This window comes from Gossypium hirsutum, chromosome A02, assembly GCF_007990345.1.
Source record: "Gossypium hirsutum isolate 1008001.06 chromosome A02, Gossypium_hirsutum_v2.1, whole genome shotgun sequence".
Classification (NCBI taxonomy): Eukaryota; Viridiplantae; Streptophyta; class Magnoliopsida; order Malvales; family Malvaceae; genus Gossypium; species Gossypium hirsutum.
Window position 1 is genome coordinate 86,475,298 of NC_053425.1, and position 16,541 is coordinate 86,491,838.

Consider the following 16,541-nt stretch of genomic DNA (forward strand, 5'->3'; position numbering starts at 1 on the left):
GTCCTAAGGTATGTCAAAGGGACTCTGAGTTGTGGAGTGAAGTTTGAAAGGGCTGAGGAGCTGAGACTAGTGGGATATTCAGACAGTGACTGGGCTGGTTCTGTTGATGACATGAAGAGCACATCAGGCTACTTCTTCACCCTTGGCTCAAGTGTCTTCTGCTGGAGCTCGAAGAAGCAACAGACAGTGGCTCAATCCACTGCTGAGGCAGAATACATCGCAGCTGCTTCTATTGTAAATCAAGCCATTTGGCTTAGGAAAATATTGTGTGATCTGAATGCTGATCCAAAGGAGGCCACTGTGATTAAGGTTGACAACCAATCGGCTGTAGCCATTGCCAAAAATCCGGTTTTTCATGGTAAGACCAAGCATTTTAAAATTAGATATCATTTTGTGAGAGAAGCTGAAATGTCCAAGGAGATAAGCTTAGTTCACTGCTGCTCAAAAGATCAACTTGCTGATCTATTAACCAAACCATTGGCTGCTTCAAGGTTTGAATATTTGAAGAAGAAAATCGGAGTTTGCTGCTTTGTAGCCAAGGAGGAGTGTTTAAAAGGTGGCAACGACAGCAGCAAGTTGAAGAATCCATGCAAACTTACGTTGCATGCATGAAACCAGAAACTCGGCTGAAGCATGTTGAAATCCGTTGTGCAATTCGACAAGCCTTGTTTATTTAGTTGACTTTTGTTAGTCTATGGTGTAATCATTATATGCTTTGATCAGCTAAGGTTAAAATGTGTGCTTAGCTGATTTAGTAGTCAAATTAGGTTGTCATTTTGTTGATGTAAACCTTTAGTTACTTGCACAAGCAAGCTGTGTTTTCTTTCTATGTAACTTTGTTCTATTTATGTATGTAACCATGCACTTATTCGGGTAATGAGAAAAACACTTTGCTCATTCATCTTTTCCTTGTTCTTGCTCCTGTTTTAAGCTTTCAAACATCTAAAACATTCATCTAAGTTGTTTTTAAACTTTGTTTGCTAAGTTAGAATCCAACAATGGGCACACATTGAGTTGGTAAATACATATACATATACTTCCAAACTTGACCACAACATGCAATGATCACATTTTTTTGTGTATTTTATCAGTTTATGTACGAGATGGCAAGATTTGACATTGTCTCCCTTGTACATGAACCTTCATTATGAATAAAACAAATAAATTAGAGGTCAAACTGGTGAGTTATCTAGGTCATCAGTTCAACCAGTTGTGCAGTTTTCTAAAAGGTTAAATATAGTAATTAACTGATAGCAATATGTATTTAGCTTAATGCTGTAGTTTTCAATATATGGCTAAGAGGTTAAAAGTATCATTTACAAAAAAAAAAAGAAAAAAAAGGTTCAATAAAACAATCAGTTTTTTTACCAATTGAACCGGTTCACTACAGTCCCGTTTGTTGATATAAATTAGACTGAACAAGCCACTAATTTTGGATTGAACTGATCTAACAAACAAGTTTGATCATCAACAAAGATTTTAGGAAATTACTTGGCTAAGTAATTAAACTGATCTAAAAAACTAGTTTGATCATCATCTAAGATTTTAAGAAATTACTTGGATAAGTACTTTGTAGGTAGCAAAAATCCTTATTTATAGTATATATTGGATCAAAGAGGTCATTAATTATAGCTTGATCGAATTGACTAATCCAATCATCAACTACTTAAGGATAAGTACTTTGCAAATTAGAAACTTACTGGTTTTGGAATTATGAATCCAGCAAACAAATTCAGCATGGTGTAGGCAGATGAAGCCACAATGGAAGCCACTTGAATATTTGGAGTGAGTGAAACCAGCAACATCCCTAAGTAATTGAAATATAGCAGTGTACAAAACATGCTGTAGAGTGCCCAGAATAACTTATAGGCTGACCATTCATATCCTATCATTGGATATGTGATGATCACATAAATAATTGCTAGGGTTAACAAGTACGGAATCTCAACAAGCACCTACAATGTCAAAAACCAAGTCTTTAGGATGAATCAAGAAGCTATGTTACTCAAATTCAGTTTCAAATAGGAGGGATGTGTTTAATATTTCTCTAAGTCCATTTATGTATTTGGACTTGGAGGATCCTTGAAGGGTGTTATACCCATTCGGATATTGGTATATATGCCAGATATGGATATTTCAAGAAAAATGAAGAGTCAGAGCAACATCAAGAAGCTATTCACTTGGACTGTATGCAAGTGTAGCATATGGATATGCACCCAAGACAAGTATGTTCAATTGTCTAGATGCTTCTTTTTTCATGTATCTAGAGTCCTTAAAAGTTTATAACCTTATACGCATATTCAAAACTATGTTATACACAGAAACGAGATAAAGGAACTTCAAAAGAAAAAAAAAACAAACAAAAAGAAAGTCCGACCAACGTCATCGAGAAGAGCCAGTCGAAAAACCCTTTGATTATTAGCTTGCAAACCAATTAAAGTTGTTGAGGAAGTATGAGAAGTTTAAACCTGTGCAAAAGAATAGGCCCATGAAGTGTACATTCCTGCAAATCTTTCCCGGTATAAAACTGTGCGCTCCGTTGAAACAAATGGCAGAATTGTCGAACAATTGTTTATGCCAAACAAAATTGTAACTGCATACATCGAACCAGCTATACTGAACAGGTCTTGTTGGTTATTTCTGCAAAACAAAGGAACAGACCATGAAATTCAGTCCTTTCCAAATGGTATACTCCTTCAACTATATCCAATAACCACTTACAGATTCCAATGCAAAGGTTTCCACATCGTATCAGTAATGATTTTAATATAGAAAGAGAGCTCTGGTTGCTCACTGTTAAAAAATTATTGTTTAGACGGTTCATACCATTCATACATAATGTTTTGATCTAAGATCTTAATTCTTCCATGTTTACGCGCAAGCATAGAAGAAAACAGGTGTTGCACGGTATTGTTTGCTTTGACTCGAAAGCCTCACGACCTCCAAATACGGATTAAGTCTCTCTCTATATATCGAGAGAATTAAAGGTTGACATCCTTATCAAACCCAATATGGAACAAGCAAAACCAGCTTGCACAGTGTACCACTTAGTCCTGGGTTCTTAGTGGTAATTGCTCGATACGTTTGTGAAGACCAACACCCAAAGTATTATCCATTTGACGAGAAAGATGCCTCACAAATGTAAGCTTAAGCCTTTACATACATATTATGTATGAATGGTATGAACTGTCTTAATGTAGAATTAGGGTGTTACACTGCCATCCAATCAAAGTCGTTCCACTTGATTCCTATTTTCATAGCCACATATCTTTCGGACCAAGTAAATGGAAACCTTCATGCAAGAACGCATTACTGATTGCTATGAGCTAGAGAAGATACAGAGAGAGCAAGCAGTTCCAAACTTTTAAGCATCATTAGCCAAACAAATGTAAAATAAGGCTGAATCAATGGAACGTATATACTAACATATTCTTTCCTTGCTGCCAGAATAGCACGCCGAACATTAGAGATGAGGCTGTCATAAAAACAATGCGCGTCAAATTGTATGCAGGGCTTCGCCAATAGGATAAACACTGTTTCCAGAGGCATGCTTTGAATTGCTCCAGACCATTCTGGGGGAAGCGAGTAGGAAAATATAGATCTTTTGTATTGAAGCAATGGTTAGCATGTAGCAATCACATGTTTTATTATTATTATTATTATTATTATTATTTGGATGTAATGATGTAACTTAGTTGTATTCCAACTAAGTTTGTTAGTGTAGTAGGTGGTGATTTATTTTAAGTGGATGTAATGATGTAACTTAGTTGTATTCCAACTAAGTTTGTTAGTGTAGTAGGTGGTGATTTATTTTAAGTGGATGTAATGATGAAACTTAGTTGTATTCCAACTAAGTTGTCAATTTGTAAGCTTGTATAAATAGGCTTTATGCCATTTTAAAAAAATATGAATGAATTCAATCAAGATTTCATCCATATACTCTCTATTTTAGATTTGCTTAAAATTTATTTCATTTTTCTTCTTTGTTTCTGCCGCAAGTCTCGATTCTTGCTCGGCAAGCTTTTTGTTGAACCTTGCTATTTGTTGCACTTAGCTCCAACAATTGGTATCAAGAGCCTATTTCTTAAGGGATCTGTTATACAAATTCATGGCTTCATCAAGCTTTTCACCAGCTGCACCTCAAGTCTTCAATGGAGAAGGCTACCACATATGGGTGGTTAAAATGAAGACCTACCTACAAGCTTTCAATCTGTGGGAGGTAGTCAACTCAGATGTTGAACCAGAGCCACTTAGAGGCAATCCAACAGTAGCTCAAATCAGGCAGCATGCTGATGAGAGGACCAAGAGGCACAAAGCCATGTCTTGCATCCAGAACTCAGTGTCAGATGTGATTTTCACAAGGATTATGGCCTGTGAATCACCAAAACAAGCCTGGGACAAGTTGCAAGAGGAGTTTCAAGGGACAGAGAGGACAAGGCAGCAACAGTTGCTGAACTTAAGGAGAGATTTCGAGAATTTGAAGATGAAGGAAGAAGAAACTATCAAGCAGTACTCTGACAGGATTATGGCTGTGGTTAACAGCATTAGGCTCCTTGGAGAGCAGCTCAAGGAAGCTAGGATAGTGGAGAAGGTTATTGCAACTCTGCCCGAGAGGTATGAGGCAAAAATCTCATCTCTCGAGGACTCAAGGGACCTGTACACCATCTCCCTGACAGAGTTGATTAATGCTTTATATGCTCAAGAGCAAAGAAGAGCAAGCAGACTGGAGGAGCATCAAGAAGGTGCCTTTCAGGCAAGAACAAACACTGCCTACAAAGGCAAGAAGGCCTGAAGAGACAAGCCAAGGACTGATGTTGCAAGAAAAGAGGGTCAGACTTGCAAGCACTGCAGAAGGGCTGGTCATCCAAAAGAAAAATGCTGGTTCAATCCAGATGCTGTATGTCAGCATTGTAAAAAGAAGGGTCATGTTGAGAGAGTCTGCAAGAGCAAGGCCAAATCAAGGCAGAGTCAGTTTCAACAGATGAAAGCTGAGGCTCGAGTAGCTAAGGAGGACAGTGACCAAGAGGAGCAAGTCTTTGCTGTGTTATGCTCAGCTGCTCAAGAAAGGTTCTCATCTGGTTGGCTTCTAGACAGTGGATGCACCAACCACATGACACCTGATGCTGCAATCTTCAAGTCTTTAGACAGAAGCTGCAGAACTAAAGTCAAGATAGGAAATGGACATTTTATTCAAGCTGAAGGCAAGGGTGATGTGCTGATATGCACCCCCACAGGTGCCAAAGTGATTTCAAATGTGCTTTTGGTGCCTGAAATTGACAGAAACCTGCTCAGCATAGCTCAGTTGCTGGAGAAAGGTTATTCTGTTGTGTTCAAAGACAACCAATGCCAAATCAATGATCCAAGTGGATCCAAGCTGATGGCAGTTCCTATGGCTAATAAGAGCTTTGTAGTTGACTGGACCAGTGAGTCAAACATTGCCTACACAGTCACATCAGATGAATCCAAGCTTTGGCATCAAAGACTGGGACATGCCAACTTCAGATCGATGGCTCGAATGGTCAGAGAGGACTTGGCTGAAAACTTCATCAACTTAGTGGATCATGATGATGTGTGTGAAGTGTGTCAGCTAGGAAAGCAGGCCAGACTCCCATTTCCCTCGAATCAAGCCTGGAGAGCCTCTGAAAAACTCCAACTGGTGCACACTGATGTGTGTCGCCCTATGAGGACTGAGTCATTAAGTGGAAACAGGTACTTTATACTGTTCATTGATGATTTTTCAAGATATTGCTGGCTTTACTTCCTAAAACAGAAATCAGAGGCGGCCTCAGTGTTTTGGAAGTTCAAGACTGCTGCTGAGACTGAAACAGGTTGCAAGCTGAAGTCCATAAGGTCTGATAATGGGACTGAGTACACCTCAGCTCAGTTCCAAGCCTTCTGTGATAAGGCAGGCATCAAACATCAACTTACCAACACATATACACCTCAGCAAAATGGTGTAAGTGAAAGGAAGAATAGGAGTTTGATGGATATGGCCAGGTGCTTGATGATTCAGAAGAATCTGCCTAAAGCACTATGGGCAGAGGCAGTTAACACTGCAAACTACATTCAAAATAGGCTTCCAACCAAGGCCTTGGATCAGAAGACTCCATTCGAAGCCTGGTTTGGATTCAAGCCATCACTGGCTCATCTGAAGGTCTTTGGATGCATCTGTTATGCTCATGTACCTGCTGTCAAAAGGGACAAATTGTCTGAAAGGGCTCGACCTGGTATTTTGGTGGGCTACAGCACTGTTAAGAAGGGCTATAGGATCTTGGATCCTTCAACAAAGAAAGTGTCAGTCAGTAGGGATGTGGTATTTGATGAAAAGTCATGTTGGAACTGGGAAAAACATGAACCTGAGGAAGTTTCAGAAGGACTTGCAGCAGATCAAGCTGAGCCAGATCAAAATGTTCCTGAAATGGACATTGATGATGAACCAGTTAGAGGAACAAGACCATTGACTGAGATTTATGAAAGAGCTCATGTAGCCATAGCTGAACCAAGCAATTTTGAAGAGGCTGAAGCTCAGCAAGAGTGGAAGCAGGCAATGGCTGAGGAGATTAGCATGATTGAGAAGAACCAGACCTGGGAATTAGTTGAAAGGCCAGTCAAAAGGAAGATAATTGGGGTGAAATGGGTGTACAAAGCCAAGCAAAATGCTGATGGTACCTTGAACAAACTGAAAGCAAGGCTAGTTGTCAAGGGGTTCAGTCAGAGGTATGGCCTGGACTACCTGGAGACCTTTGCACCAGTGGCCAGGCTAGACACCATCAGATTACTGATTGCCTTAGCAGCACAGCTCGAGTGGAAGATCCATCAACTCGATGTGAAATCAGCCTTTCTGAATGGTTTCTTAGATGAAGAGATCTATGTTGAACAACCACAAGGGTTTAAGATAGCTGGCAGAGAGCATATGGTCTACAAACTGAAGAAGGCCCTATATGGCTTAAAACAGGCTCCAAGGGCCTGGTACAGCAGAATCGATGGCTACTTGACTAATTTGGGATTCGATCGAAGCAAGAGTGAGCCAACACTGTATGTCAAGAAGCAAGGGACACAAACACAGCTCATTGTATCCCTATATGTTGATGACCTGCTGGTGACAGGAGGAGATCGAGCAGTGCTGGTCGATTTCAAGACCAAGATGCAAGAAGTATTTGAAATGTCTGATCTAGGGGAAATGTCTTATTTCCTTGGAATGGAGGTGACTCAAGCACAAAATGGGATCTTTCTAAGTCAGAGAAACTTTGCCACAAAGATTCTGACCAAGTTCTCCATGCAAAACAGTAAAGCAACTAAAACACCTGTTGCTGTTGGAGAAAAACTATCGAGCCAAGGTGATTTTGAGAAGGTTTGTGAAACAACCTACAGAAGTCTAGTTGGTTGTCTGTTATATTTAACTGCCACTAGACCAGACATAATGTATGCTGTAGGATTGCTCTCAAGGTTCTTGCATTGTTGCAATAAAAAGCATTTACAAGCTGCTAAGAGAGTGCTTAGATATGTCAAAGGCACTTTGAGCTATGGTTTAAAGTACAGCAAGGAAGGAAATCTGAAGCTGGTTGGCTACACTGATAGTGACTGGGCTGGCTCGATAGATGACATGAAAAGCACCTCAGGGTATGCTTTCAACCTTGGTTCAGCCATGTTTTGCTGGAGCTCGAAGAAGCAAAGTCTGGTGGCTCAATCTACTGCTGAAGCAGAATATGTGGCAGCTGCAAGTGCTGTCAACCAAGCCATTTGGCTAAGGAAAATCTTAGCTGATTTGAAAGTGCATCAAAAGGAAGCTACTGAGATCTTCTGTGACAACCAATCTTCAGTTGCAATTGCTAAAAATCCAGTGTTCCATGGAAGAACAAAGCATTTCAGCATCAAGTTGCATGTTGTTCGAGAAATGGAGCAAGCTTAGGAAGTGAAGCTGATCCATTGTAATTCTGAGGATCAACTTGCAGACATTTTGACTAAAGCCCTTAATGTCACAAGGTTCGAATGTCTAAGAAGGAAGCTAGGTGTTTGCTCCATGCAAACCAAGGAGGAGTATTGAAGCAATGGTTAGCATGTAGCAATCACATGTTTTATTATTATTATTATTATTATTATTATTATTATTATTTGGATGTAATGATGTAACTTAGTTGTATTCCAACTAAGTTTGTTAGTGTAGTAGGTGGTGATTTATTTTAAGTGGATGTAATGATGTAACTTAGTTGTATTCCAACTAAGTTTGTTAGTGTAGTAGGTGGTGATTTATTTTAAGTGGATGTAATGATGAAACTTAGTTGTATTCCAACTAAGTTGTCAAGTTGTAAGCTTGTATAAATAGGCTTTATGCCATTTTAAAAAAATATGAATGAATTCAATCAAGATTTCATCCATATACTCTCTATTTTAGCTTTGCTTAAAATTTATTTCATTTTTCTTCTTTGTTTCTGCCGCAAGTCTCGATTCTTGCTCGGCAAGCTTTTTGTTGAACCTTGCTATTTGTTGCACTTAGCTCCAACATTTTGAACCAGGAGTTGGTGAGCTCAACTGCTTAACCAGCTCCTTGTTTTCCCTTCAAATGCAAGACCAAAACACTCACACTCATAGCTAAATGTAAGATTAAAAGTACGTTTTTAGCCCACAATATGCAGTCTATGTTGCATTGAAAGATGATGCAGTAATGCGAAGTTTTCACCTTCTTTTTGCTTTTGATAAACCTGGTTATTTTGTTAACGAAAGCCGACAAAAAATCCTAGTATCTTTACTTACTTGCACAAGGTGGAGCCTTTAAAAATTTGTGCAAAATCTATGCCATTTCCAACCTCTACGGATGTAGAAGTGACTTCCAACATCCATGTTGCTGGATTGTAGTTATCTTTAATCTTGGGCACTCCAGGTATATTCTATACCAACAATTGGAAAAAGAGTTAATCAGCTTCTGGACTGAAGTTATTCTTATCGAATACCACAACATATTGAATCTCAGACAATAAGGAGCAACATTGCTCAAACACGACCATGAGTGCCGGATACGAGTATGTTTTCAACACAAGTAAGTTTAATTTTTTTCTATCTTTTTTCATGTATTTTAAGGTTCTTTAGAGGGCAGTATCGCAAAGCAGTGTCTTAAAAAAACTACTCTTATAATTCCACAAGTTGACTGACCTGAAAGTATTCAACAATTCTCATGGAGTTCTGCCCCAGTGGCCCAGAATAGATAATCTGTCCCCCGGTTTTCATCAAAATCAACTGCAGGAATAGAAAAACAGAATGATTTTTCTCTTGGTTTTGTTTTCCACATTTGGAGCTTTTGGAAAAATAAGGTCTCATATAAGCTAAAATTTCACCGTTAACCCTTTGTTTTTTGGCAAAATAAAAGGTATACATAATTACTATTACCTCATCAAATGCCTCAAATATGTCAATACTTGGTTGATGGATTGTGCAAACAACTGTTCTTCCCATTTCAACAACATTTTTCACTGCTCTCATTACAATTGCAGCCGCTCTTGCATCTAAACCTGAAGTGGGCTCATCCATGAATATGATAGACGGGTTGGCAACAAGCTCCACAGCTATAGTTAGCCTTTTCCTCTGCTCAGTTGATAACCCATTGACTCCTGGAATGCCTACTAAACAATCTCTAACCCCATCAAGCTCTATAGTTTCAATGACCATATTGACAAATTCCTGAGTAAAAATCAATAGAAAAGTTATCAAATCCTGCAACAAACTATAAAATGTTTATTCATGAGCTGAAAGAAGAGGTATCGACTCATACATCTTTAGTTTTTGAATCAATATGAGATGGGAGGCGCAACCAAGCAGAATATACTACCGATTCTTCCACAGTAATTAGTGGAGAGTGGATATCATTTTGCTCACAGTAACTTGAGACCCTTGCAAACGTGTCTTGAACCTTTGGGTACCCACCAATTCTAATATCTCCTTCTATAATACCACTAGTTTTTCTTCCAGAAAGAACATCCATTAGAGTTGTTTTCCCTGCTCCACTGACACCCATCAATGCTGTCAAAACACCAGGCCTGAATGCACCAGTGATGCCTGAGAGAAGCTGTAGCTTTTTATGCTTGTAGCCCCTTCCTTTAATTTCCTGGGAAAAAAATGGCATTGCCGACTTGAAATTAAGAACTGCAGGTGAGAATTACATGAAAGATAAATGCAAACCAACTCTAGAGTATCTACCTGAGGAATGTTTACATAGTACTGCACATCCTGAAATGTCACAGTTAAAGGCTCGAAAGGCAAAACCATTTGTCCTGTGAGATTACAAATAACAGAAGTAAGAAAACTGGAAAGATGTATATAATCAACAAATCCGATGTAGTGGAAAATAAGAATTCTATTGCAATGCTCACCAGTTTTTGGTCCTGCCACATTTCCTGGATCATTAACAGCGTGTTTACTTTCTTTATGTAAACCTTCTTTGTCATCTTTTCTCTGTAGTTGAGAGCACCTTTCAAAAGAAATCATTGTGCGAGACTTTCCTGGGGCTGAATGCATATAAATGTATGGCTTAGCACATATGAAGGAAAAGTTTATGCGAATTAAAGAACTTACAGTTCAGAAGAAGATGAACTCACGGTTCAAAAAAGTTAATGCAAAGGTAAAAACAGCATTGAAAAGTAATATGAACCCAACTAATGCTGCGACTGATATCCAGTAAAAGTAGCCATCAAAGCTCAATCCTCGACTTTCCAGAGTTTGTTGCCCTATGCTTGTGTTTCCAGACATCACCTGTAAATATAATTGAATAGAGATGACAATCATTTACAAATGAATTAACTGCTAGAATTTACACTTTTTTTTCCCCAAATTTAAACAGAGATTTAATACAACGGTTGGTCATGAACATGAGAGTTCTTAGTGGTGGACAAACAGATTAGATAACTTCATACCAAATCCTTTTTAGGAATAAAAGAAATAATGGAAGAAGTCATAGCAAACATCCATGACTCTTCCTTTTCTCGAAGTAACCATATTTGACACATAACTAGATACTGATATGGAGATGTGACCCTCCAAATATATTGAAAAATTTCCACGAAAAATGAACCTACCCGTGTTGGACATATACGGTATCCAACACCCACTCGAGTCTGAGTAATATAGGACTATACCAACTACAGCACTTTTGCTACAATTATTATGGTTTGAGCAGCGAAACATTACCTTTTCCCACCGTGGAGCAAGGAACTCGTTCAAACTCAGGCCAATGTCCCCATACGTCAATGGAGAAAGCCAAAATCCCCATTCCAACCAAGAAGGCAAAGATGCTGCAATCAATAAAAGCAAGGGTGGAAATAAACAGAAAAGCTTAGTTCTTAGGTAAACAAAATGTTATTCACATGGAAAATTCATTGCATCATAAAATCTTACGTCTCGGTAGAATGAAGCCACCGAACAGCAAAACAATCATAATTGCTAGAGCACCAACTGTTGTGGAAGCAACTATAGTTTGGAAGAGAGAGGCAATGCAACGAAACATGGATATGGATGTTAAGTGAACACCAAAATATATAAGGAATTGGCGGAAGAACCTAATAAGAGAGTATAATATAAACCAAATTAGATCATATATGAAATTCAAAATTTCTAACATTAGGCTTGAAGGAATGAGAAATGGCGACATGGAAGTTAACTTCCCTTGTGGTTTTCTTGAACTTGATCCATGTCTAAAAGTGCATCATTTGAAAATGAGTTAGATGATTGAACTCGTTACTAGGTCATCCATGAAGTTAGTTTAGATATCCCCAGACTTCATGTCACTATGCCACATGACCGGTATATGACTTTAGCTTTTCTTGAACAACAAAAGTTTTCTAAATGCAACCTTAGTTTCTGAGACTTGGGTATAACTGTCCAGTACATACACAACTGGATGTTCCATTTTTTTTCATGTACTTGCAGTCCATGAAGGATCACATCTTCATACCATGTCTGTATACGTGCTAGATGACATCCATGAAAGTTAGTGTTGATATTGTCGAAATTCATGTTACAATGCCACATTACTAGTATAAGACTTCAGTTTTTGTTGAACGACAAAAGTTCTCTAGATACGATCTATTTTACTTGGATTTGGAAATGAGTGTCAGACACTGGTACGTGTCCGATAAGAGTATGCTCAATTTTTTCCAAGATTTTCATACAATTGGAGTCCTTGGAGGATCATATCTCCCATACCCATATCCAGATATGCAGAAGACAGGGGTACTTGAAAGAAGATTTGAACTAACAAATAACGCAACTGACCTTCCAACCTCAGGACTGTAGCCAATGACATAATAAGTCATAGATGTCCACACAAACGACTCCAAAAGTGAAAGAGGAACTTTGAGGATTGCCGCAGGAATCGCATAAGCCCATGCAGGGTAGAAGCACAACTCTCTCTGCTTGTAGAACACTGCAATTCTTGATACAGTCATGCTTAATTCCGGGAACCCATCGACATGAAGTATCACAAGAGCATAGAACAAAGAGTCCATAAAGTAACTTGAATGGATGACGTCAACAGCCATTCGAGTTCGCAAGAAAGTAGTCATTGTTATTGAGGCAATAATGACTAGCTGCATAAAGAAACAATCCAATAATATTTTCTTTCAGCTCACAAATGACAAAAAAGAAAATAAGGCAACACCAAAGGGAAGTTACCTGTACAGATTTAAACACATAAGTGAAAGAGTTTCTCTTCATTAGAAGTAATTCTCTCATGGAGCAGGCTTTGAAAAGCTCCCATTTACTTAGGGAGTATGGTTTGAAGGATAGAGCATCTTTGTGGCTTTGAGACTTGTCAAATGGCTTTGAGAGTTCTTCATCTAAATTCTGACCAATATGATGCTCTTTGAATTTTTTTATGAAATGATCAACTGAAACATAGCTGTAAGGCTGCTGTTTATGGTGCCAATACTGTTCTTGATCTTTTCTAGAGATTACCTGAATAAGTTTTAAAAAATAAAACTAACCATCAAAGAAATGAATGAAAAACAAGAAGTTAGGCTATGTTGCACCAACTACTGTTTTTTTTTTCTTGAAATACCTTGTCAGGCACATGTTCCTACTCGACACTTGCTACTAGAAATCTCAAAAGCATACCTCCTGAAGGAAGTCAGCAATGCCCTTTCTTTCTGGGCACTTAAATCCACAGTCCTCAAAGAACTTGCAAATGTTAGTGCGAGGGCCTTGATACACAATTTTCCCTTCTGCCAATAAAATAACATCATCAAAGAGATCAAAGGTCTCCGGGGCAGGCTGAAGAAGTGATATCAATGCAGTAGCATCAGTAATATGCGCGAGATGCTGAAGGCAGGACACAATCTGGAAAGTGGTTGAACTGTCAAGGCCATTTGATATTTCATCCATGAACAAAGCTTTTGCTGGCCCCACAATCATCTCACCTACACTCATTGAGAAAAACTTGACAATCATAACAGCAGAGAAAACAATGCTGTTTCCAAGAACTTATCAAATGTTCACCCGCAAACATCCACTACCTGTTGTCAATCTTTTCTTTTGACCACCTGATATTCCCCTTCTTATGGCATTCCCAACCCTGGTGTCAGCACAGATGTCTAGTCCAAGAATCTGAAGAACATTTAAATAACAAAAATCACTCACAGTCCATAAGAAGTTTGTTAAAATATTCAGCTGTATAAAAGAGAGGTGGTGAACTACCTTCAAAATATAATCAGTTTGGAGAGTACTTTCCTGACCTTTAACTGATATTGCCTGTGAAAACAGTTTCAAATAATGGTTACAATCATCAAAAGCATACATTCCACTGTGTCGAGCAAGAATAAGGAGGAGCAAAAAATTCTAGAAATTTATAATTTGAAAGGCATTAAATATTCTTCCTTTATCAGTTTCCTGTCATATAGCAAACTCTCACTTTGGCCTTTCTCAAATTCCAGTCTGAATTGTGGATCAGTGTCTCCATAATATCTTATGACTTTGAAAGCAACTAAGCTTGATGATTACCTTCATGTAAGCATCTATGTCGGGATCAGGTACAATTCCGGGCTGCTTTTCTCTTCGGCTGACTTCTTTCATGATTTCTTCATACACCGAAAAAAAAAAAGTAAATGAAACAGTACTAGTTGAGAACCTGACAAGACTACAACATTGACATGAAAATCACCAGTAATATTTGTCAAGGAACTCTTACCAGCTCGGCTGCCTATTCCTTGAAAGCGTGCAGAAAAATCAAGTATCTCCCTAGCTGTCATCTCTGGGGTATGCAGATCATATTGGCTAATATAAGCAGAGGTTTTCTGAGGAACAAATTCTTCTAGTCGGTAGCCATTATATGTTATTTCCCCCGCAACCTTTAAAGGAGGAAAGAGTGGGAAGAAAACAAAAGTTATAAGCAACACATGATTGGCCTGGTGATCAAATTCCCACGAAGCACTTCTTTGCAAAATTTTCAGCTATAATACGCGTACAAAAGAAAATTGTACGAGAAGAAGTTTAGAACGGTGAGCCAAGAGTTACAAACAGATATGGTTATTGGAAAAACCTATCTTAACTACTCAGACTTGGGAATGGTTGTTGGATACGGGTAATTGTCTAACATTGATATGCTTAGTATTTTCTAAGGATTTTTATTTATTTGGAGGGTCATATTTCTATAACAATGTCCAAATGTGTGTTTGACATGGGTGTTGGATACTAATACTTCAAGAAAATGAAGAGTCTGAGTAATATAGGGAAAACATTTCCATGGTGAAAAACCAAGCAAGAATCATAATCAATATCATGAAATGCAGCATAGATGAGGTTACAGAAATCTTAACCAACCATGTTTTAATCTTTTTAAATGTTCTTAGGAAGAACAACAATACGTAACCGCTAAATTCAATTTACATAAACATTAGTATACCAAGTAAACTCTGGAATGGTTGAACCAAGTTCCAAGACATTCTTAAAGTGAACTTTTGCTTAAATGTGGTGAATTATATACCGTAAAGTTTTCTTATCTTTCTCTTCTATTTTCAGTATGTAACTGCAACAGTTCATGTCGCAATCAACACTTCCGGATATTTCTAAGATATTACCTTTAGGGAATGACTCAGCTTCCCAGAAAGCCCCAGCAAAAACGTGCTTTTGCCACATCCTGGAGGGCCAAGCAATAAAGTCATTCTGCATGAAGAAAACGAGTCATAGTCAACCCAGGTCAGATATGTGGACAATGTTACTCAATAAAGCAGAAAATTCACTATTCCTATCATGGGTGCCTCTTTAGCTATAAAATAGTAACTTAAAAACTTAACAACTTCTGAGTACTCCATGGATATACCTTCCCGGTTTAATGATGCTACTCACACCATTTAGGATGCTTATCTTAGCTTCTTGTTTTGAACCTGGTAGATTGGCTAAACCCTGTTACAAGAAGGACAAATGAAACTTAGCTGGTCTCCTATATGTGATTATGAGAGAGCGTAGCAAATAAAAGGCTCAATTGCTAGACGAGTATATGATAAAAAATCCACTATTGGAATGCATATAAAGAAAATTTATATTAAACAATTCAAGGATTCTTCAATAGATAAATGCAGAATTGTCAACAACGTTGCCTTCAGAGAAAGCTTAAGCCATATTTGGATCCTCTATTCATACAATTTCCGCTTATAAAAGAAGGATTTTTGTTTTTCTAAAGTTATGAAACACGAAAAGCCTCGAAAGGTGATTTCCATATCTATGATGTAGTTAGAAAGTTAATCCAACTAAGGAGAAAAGGTTACATCACTCAAAATTTAGTGTGAGCGTTGGATATAAGTATATGTCTGTTGCGAGGTGGCAAACCATGCAACAACTCGCACAAATGGCAAACAGTTCAAATGCGAATCACTTGGTGGATAATCATCTAACGAATTGCCTCGCGGAATATTGTTATGCGGACCATTATGTGAACATGCAAACTATCATGTGGACAATCATGTTGCGGAAAGTTTATACGCAACAAGCCTAGCGAATTGTCCAAGTGAGAACAGAGTTGTGATCTATATGGCGAGATTGATGAAATGCGGAGTATATCCACAAAATGGGCTTATGAATTGTATCCGCGGTTAGAATGAAGATGTTTTGGTGCACGCTACTAATGATGAGTGCGTGTGATAAGCTATAAAAGTAACATATTTTAATTTTATTCTTAATGTATTTTAGGATGATTAATTATGCAAATTAGTGAATTTAATTCTCCTAATCCTTTAAATTCATGTTTCTATACTTAGGAAAGCATTTGGGAGCGAATGAGTGAAAAAAGAGCCAAAATTAGACAAATAGAGCTATTTTTAGGATCCACACGACCTAGGCATTTTCACACGGGCTGGACACTGCCCATGTGCTAGCCTGTGTCGCTTTCGCACCCTACTTCCCAAATACGTAGAAAAACCTAATTTTTATGGTTTTTGAGCATTCTAAAGTATATAAATACCCATTAGAAGAAGACATAAGAGGGCAATCAGAGAATATCAAAGAAAACACTCGAAGAACACTATCAGAGCCAACTCAGAAGTAGATCTCCATCAAGATTGAAGATC

General features: G+C 38.2%; 1 protein-coding gene across 3 annotated transcripts in view; it reads right to left on the reverse strand.

Annotated features, from left to right (window-relative positions):
• LOC107952146 (pleiotropic drug resistance protein 3) overlaps positions 1-16,541 on the reverse strand; it is a 30,196-nt gene that overhangs the window by 7,233 nt on the left and 6,422 nt on the right. The window contains exons 3-24 of one of the 3 annotated variants that reach the window (XM_016887428.2): positions 15,299-15,381; positions 15,057-15,141; positions 14,168-14,327; positions 13,981-14,057; positions 13,678-13,731; positions 13,497-13,587; positions 13,099-13,400; positions 12,658-12,939; positions 12,259-12,572; positions 11,383-11,543; positions 11,176-11,279; positions 10,587-10,740; positions 10,362-10,496; positions 10,189-10,262; positions 9,764-10,096; positions 9,382-9,672; positions 9,148-9,231; positions 8,752-8,885; positions 8,502-8,554; positions 3,427-3,601; positions 2,469-2,640; positions 1,701-1,955 (exon numbers count right to left, since the gene is read on the reverse strand). In XM_016887428.2, the coding sequence (XP_016742917.2) occupies positions 1,701-1,955; positions 2,469-2,640; positions 3,427-3,601; positions 8,502-8,554; positions 8,752-8,885; positions 9,148-9,231; positions 9,382-9,672; positions 9,764-10,096; positions 10,189-10,262; positions 10,362-10,496; positions 10,587-10,740; positions 11,176-11,279; positions 11,383-11,543; positions 12,259-12,572; positions 12,658-12,939; positions 13,099-13,400; positions 13,497-13,587; positions 13,678-13,731; positions 13,981-14,057; positions 14,168-14,327; positions 15,057-15,141; positions 15,299-15,381 (3,573 nt within the window). The remainder of the gene's footprint in view (positions 1-1,700; positions 1,956-2,468; positions 2,641-3,426; positions 3,602-8,501; positions 8,555-8,751; positions 8,886-9,147; positions 9,232-9,381; positions 9,673-9,763; positions 10,097-10,188; positions 10,263-10,361; positions 10,497-10,586; positions 10,741-11,175; positions 11,280-11,382; positions 11,544-12,258; positions 12,573-12,657; positions 12,940-13,098; positions 13,401-13,496; positions 13,588-13,677; positions 13,732-13,980; positions 14,058-14,167; positions 14,328-15,056; positions 15,142-15,298; positions 15,382-16,541) is intronic. The other 2 variants (XM_016887427.2, XM_041085718.1) reach the window with 2 other exon arrangements.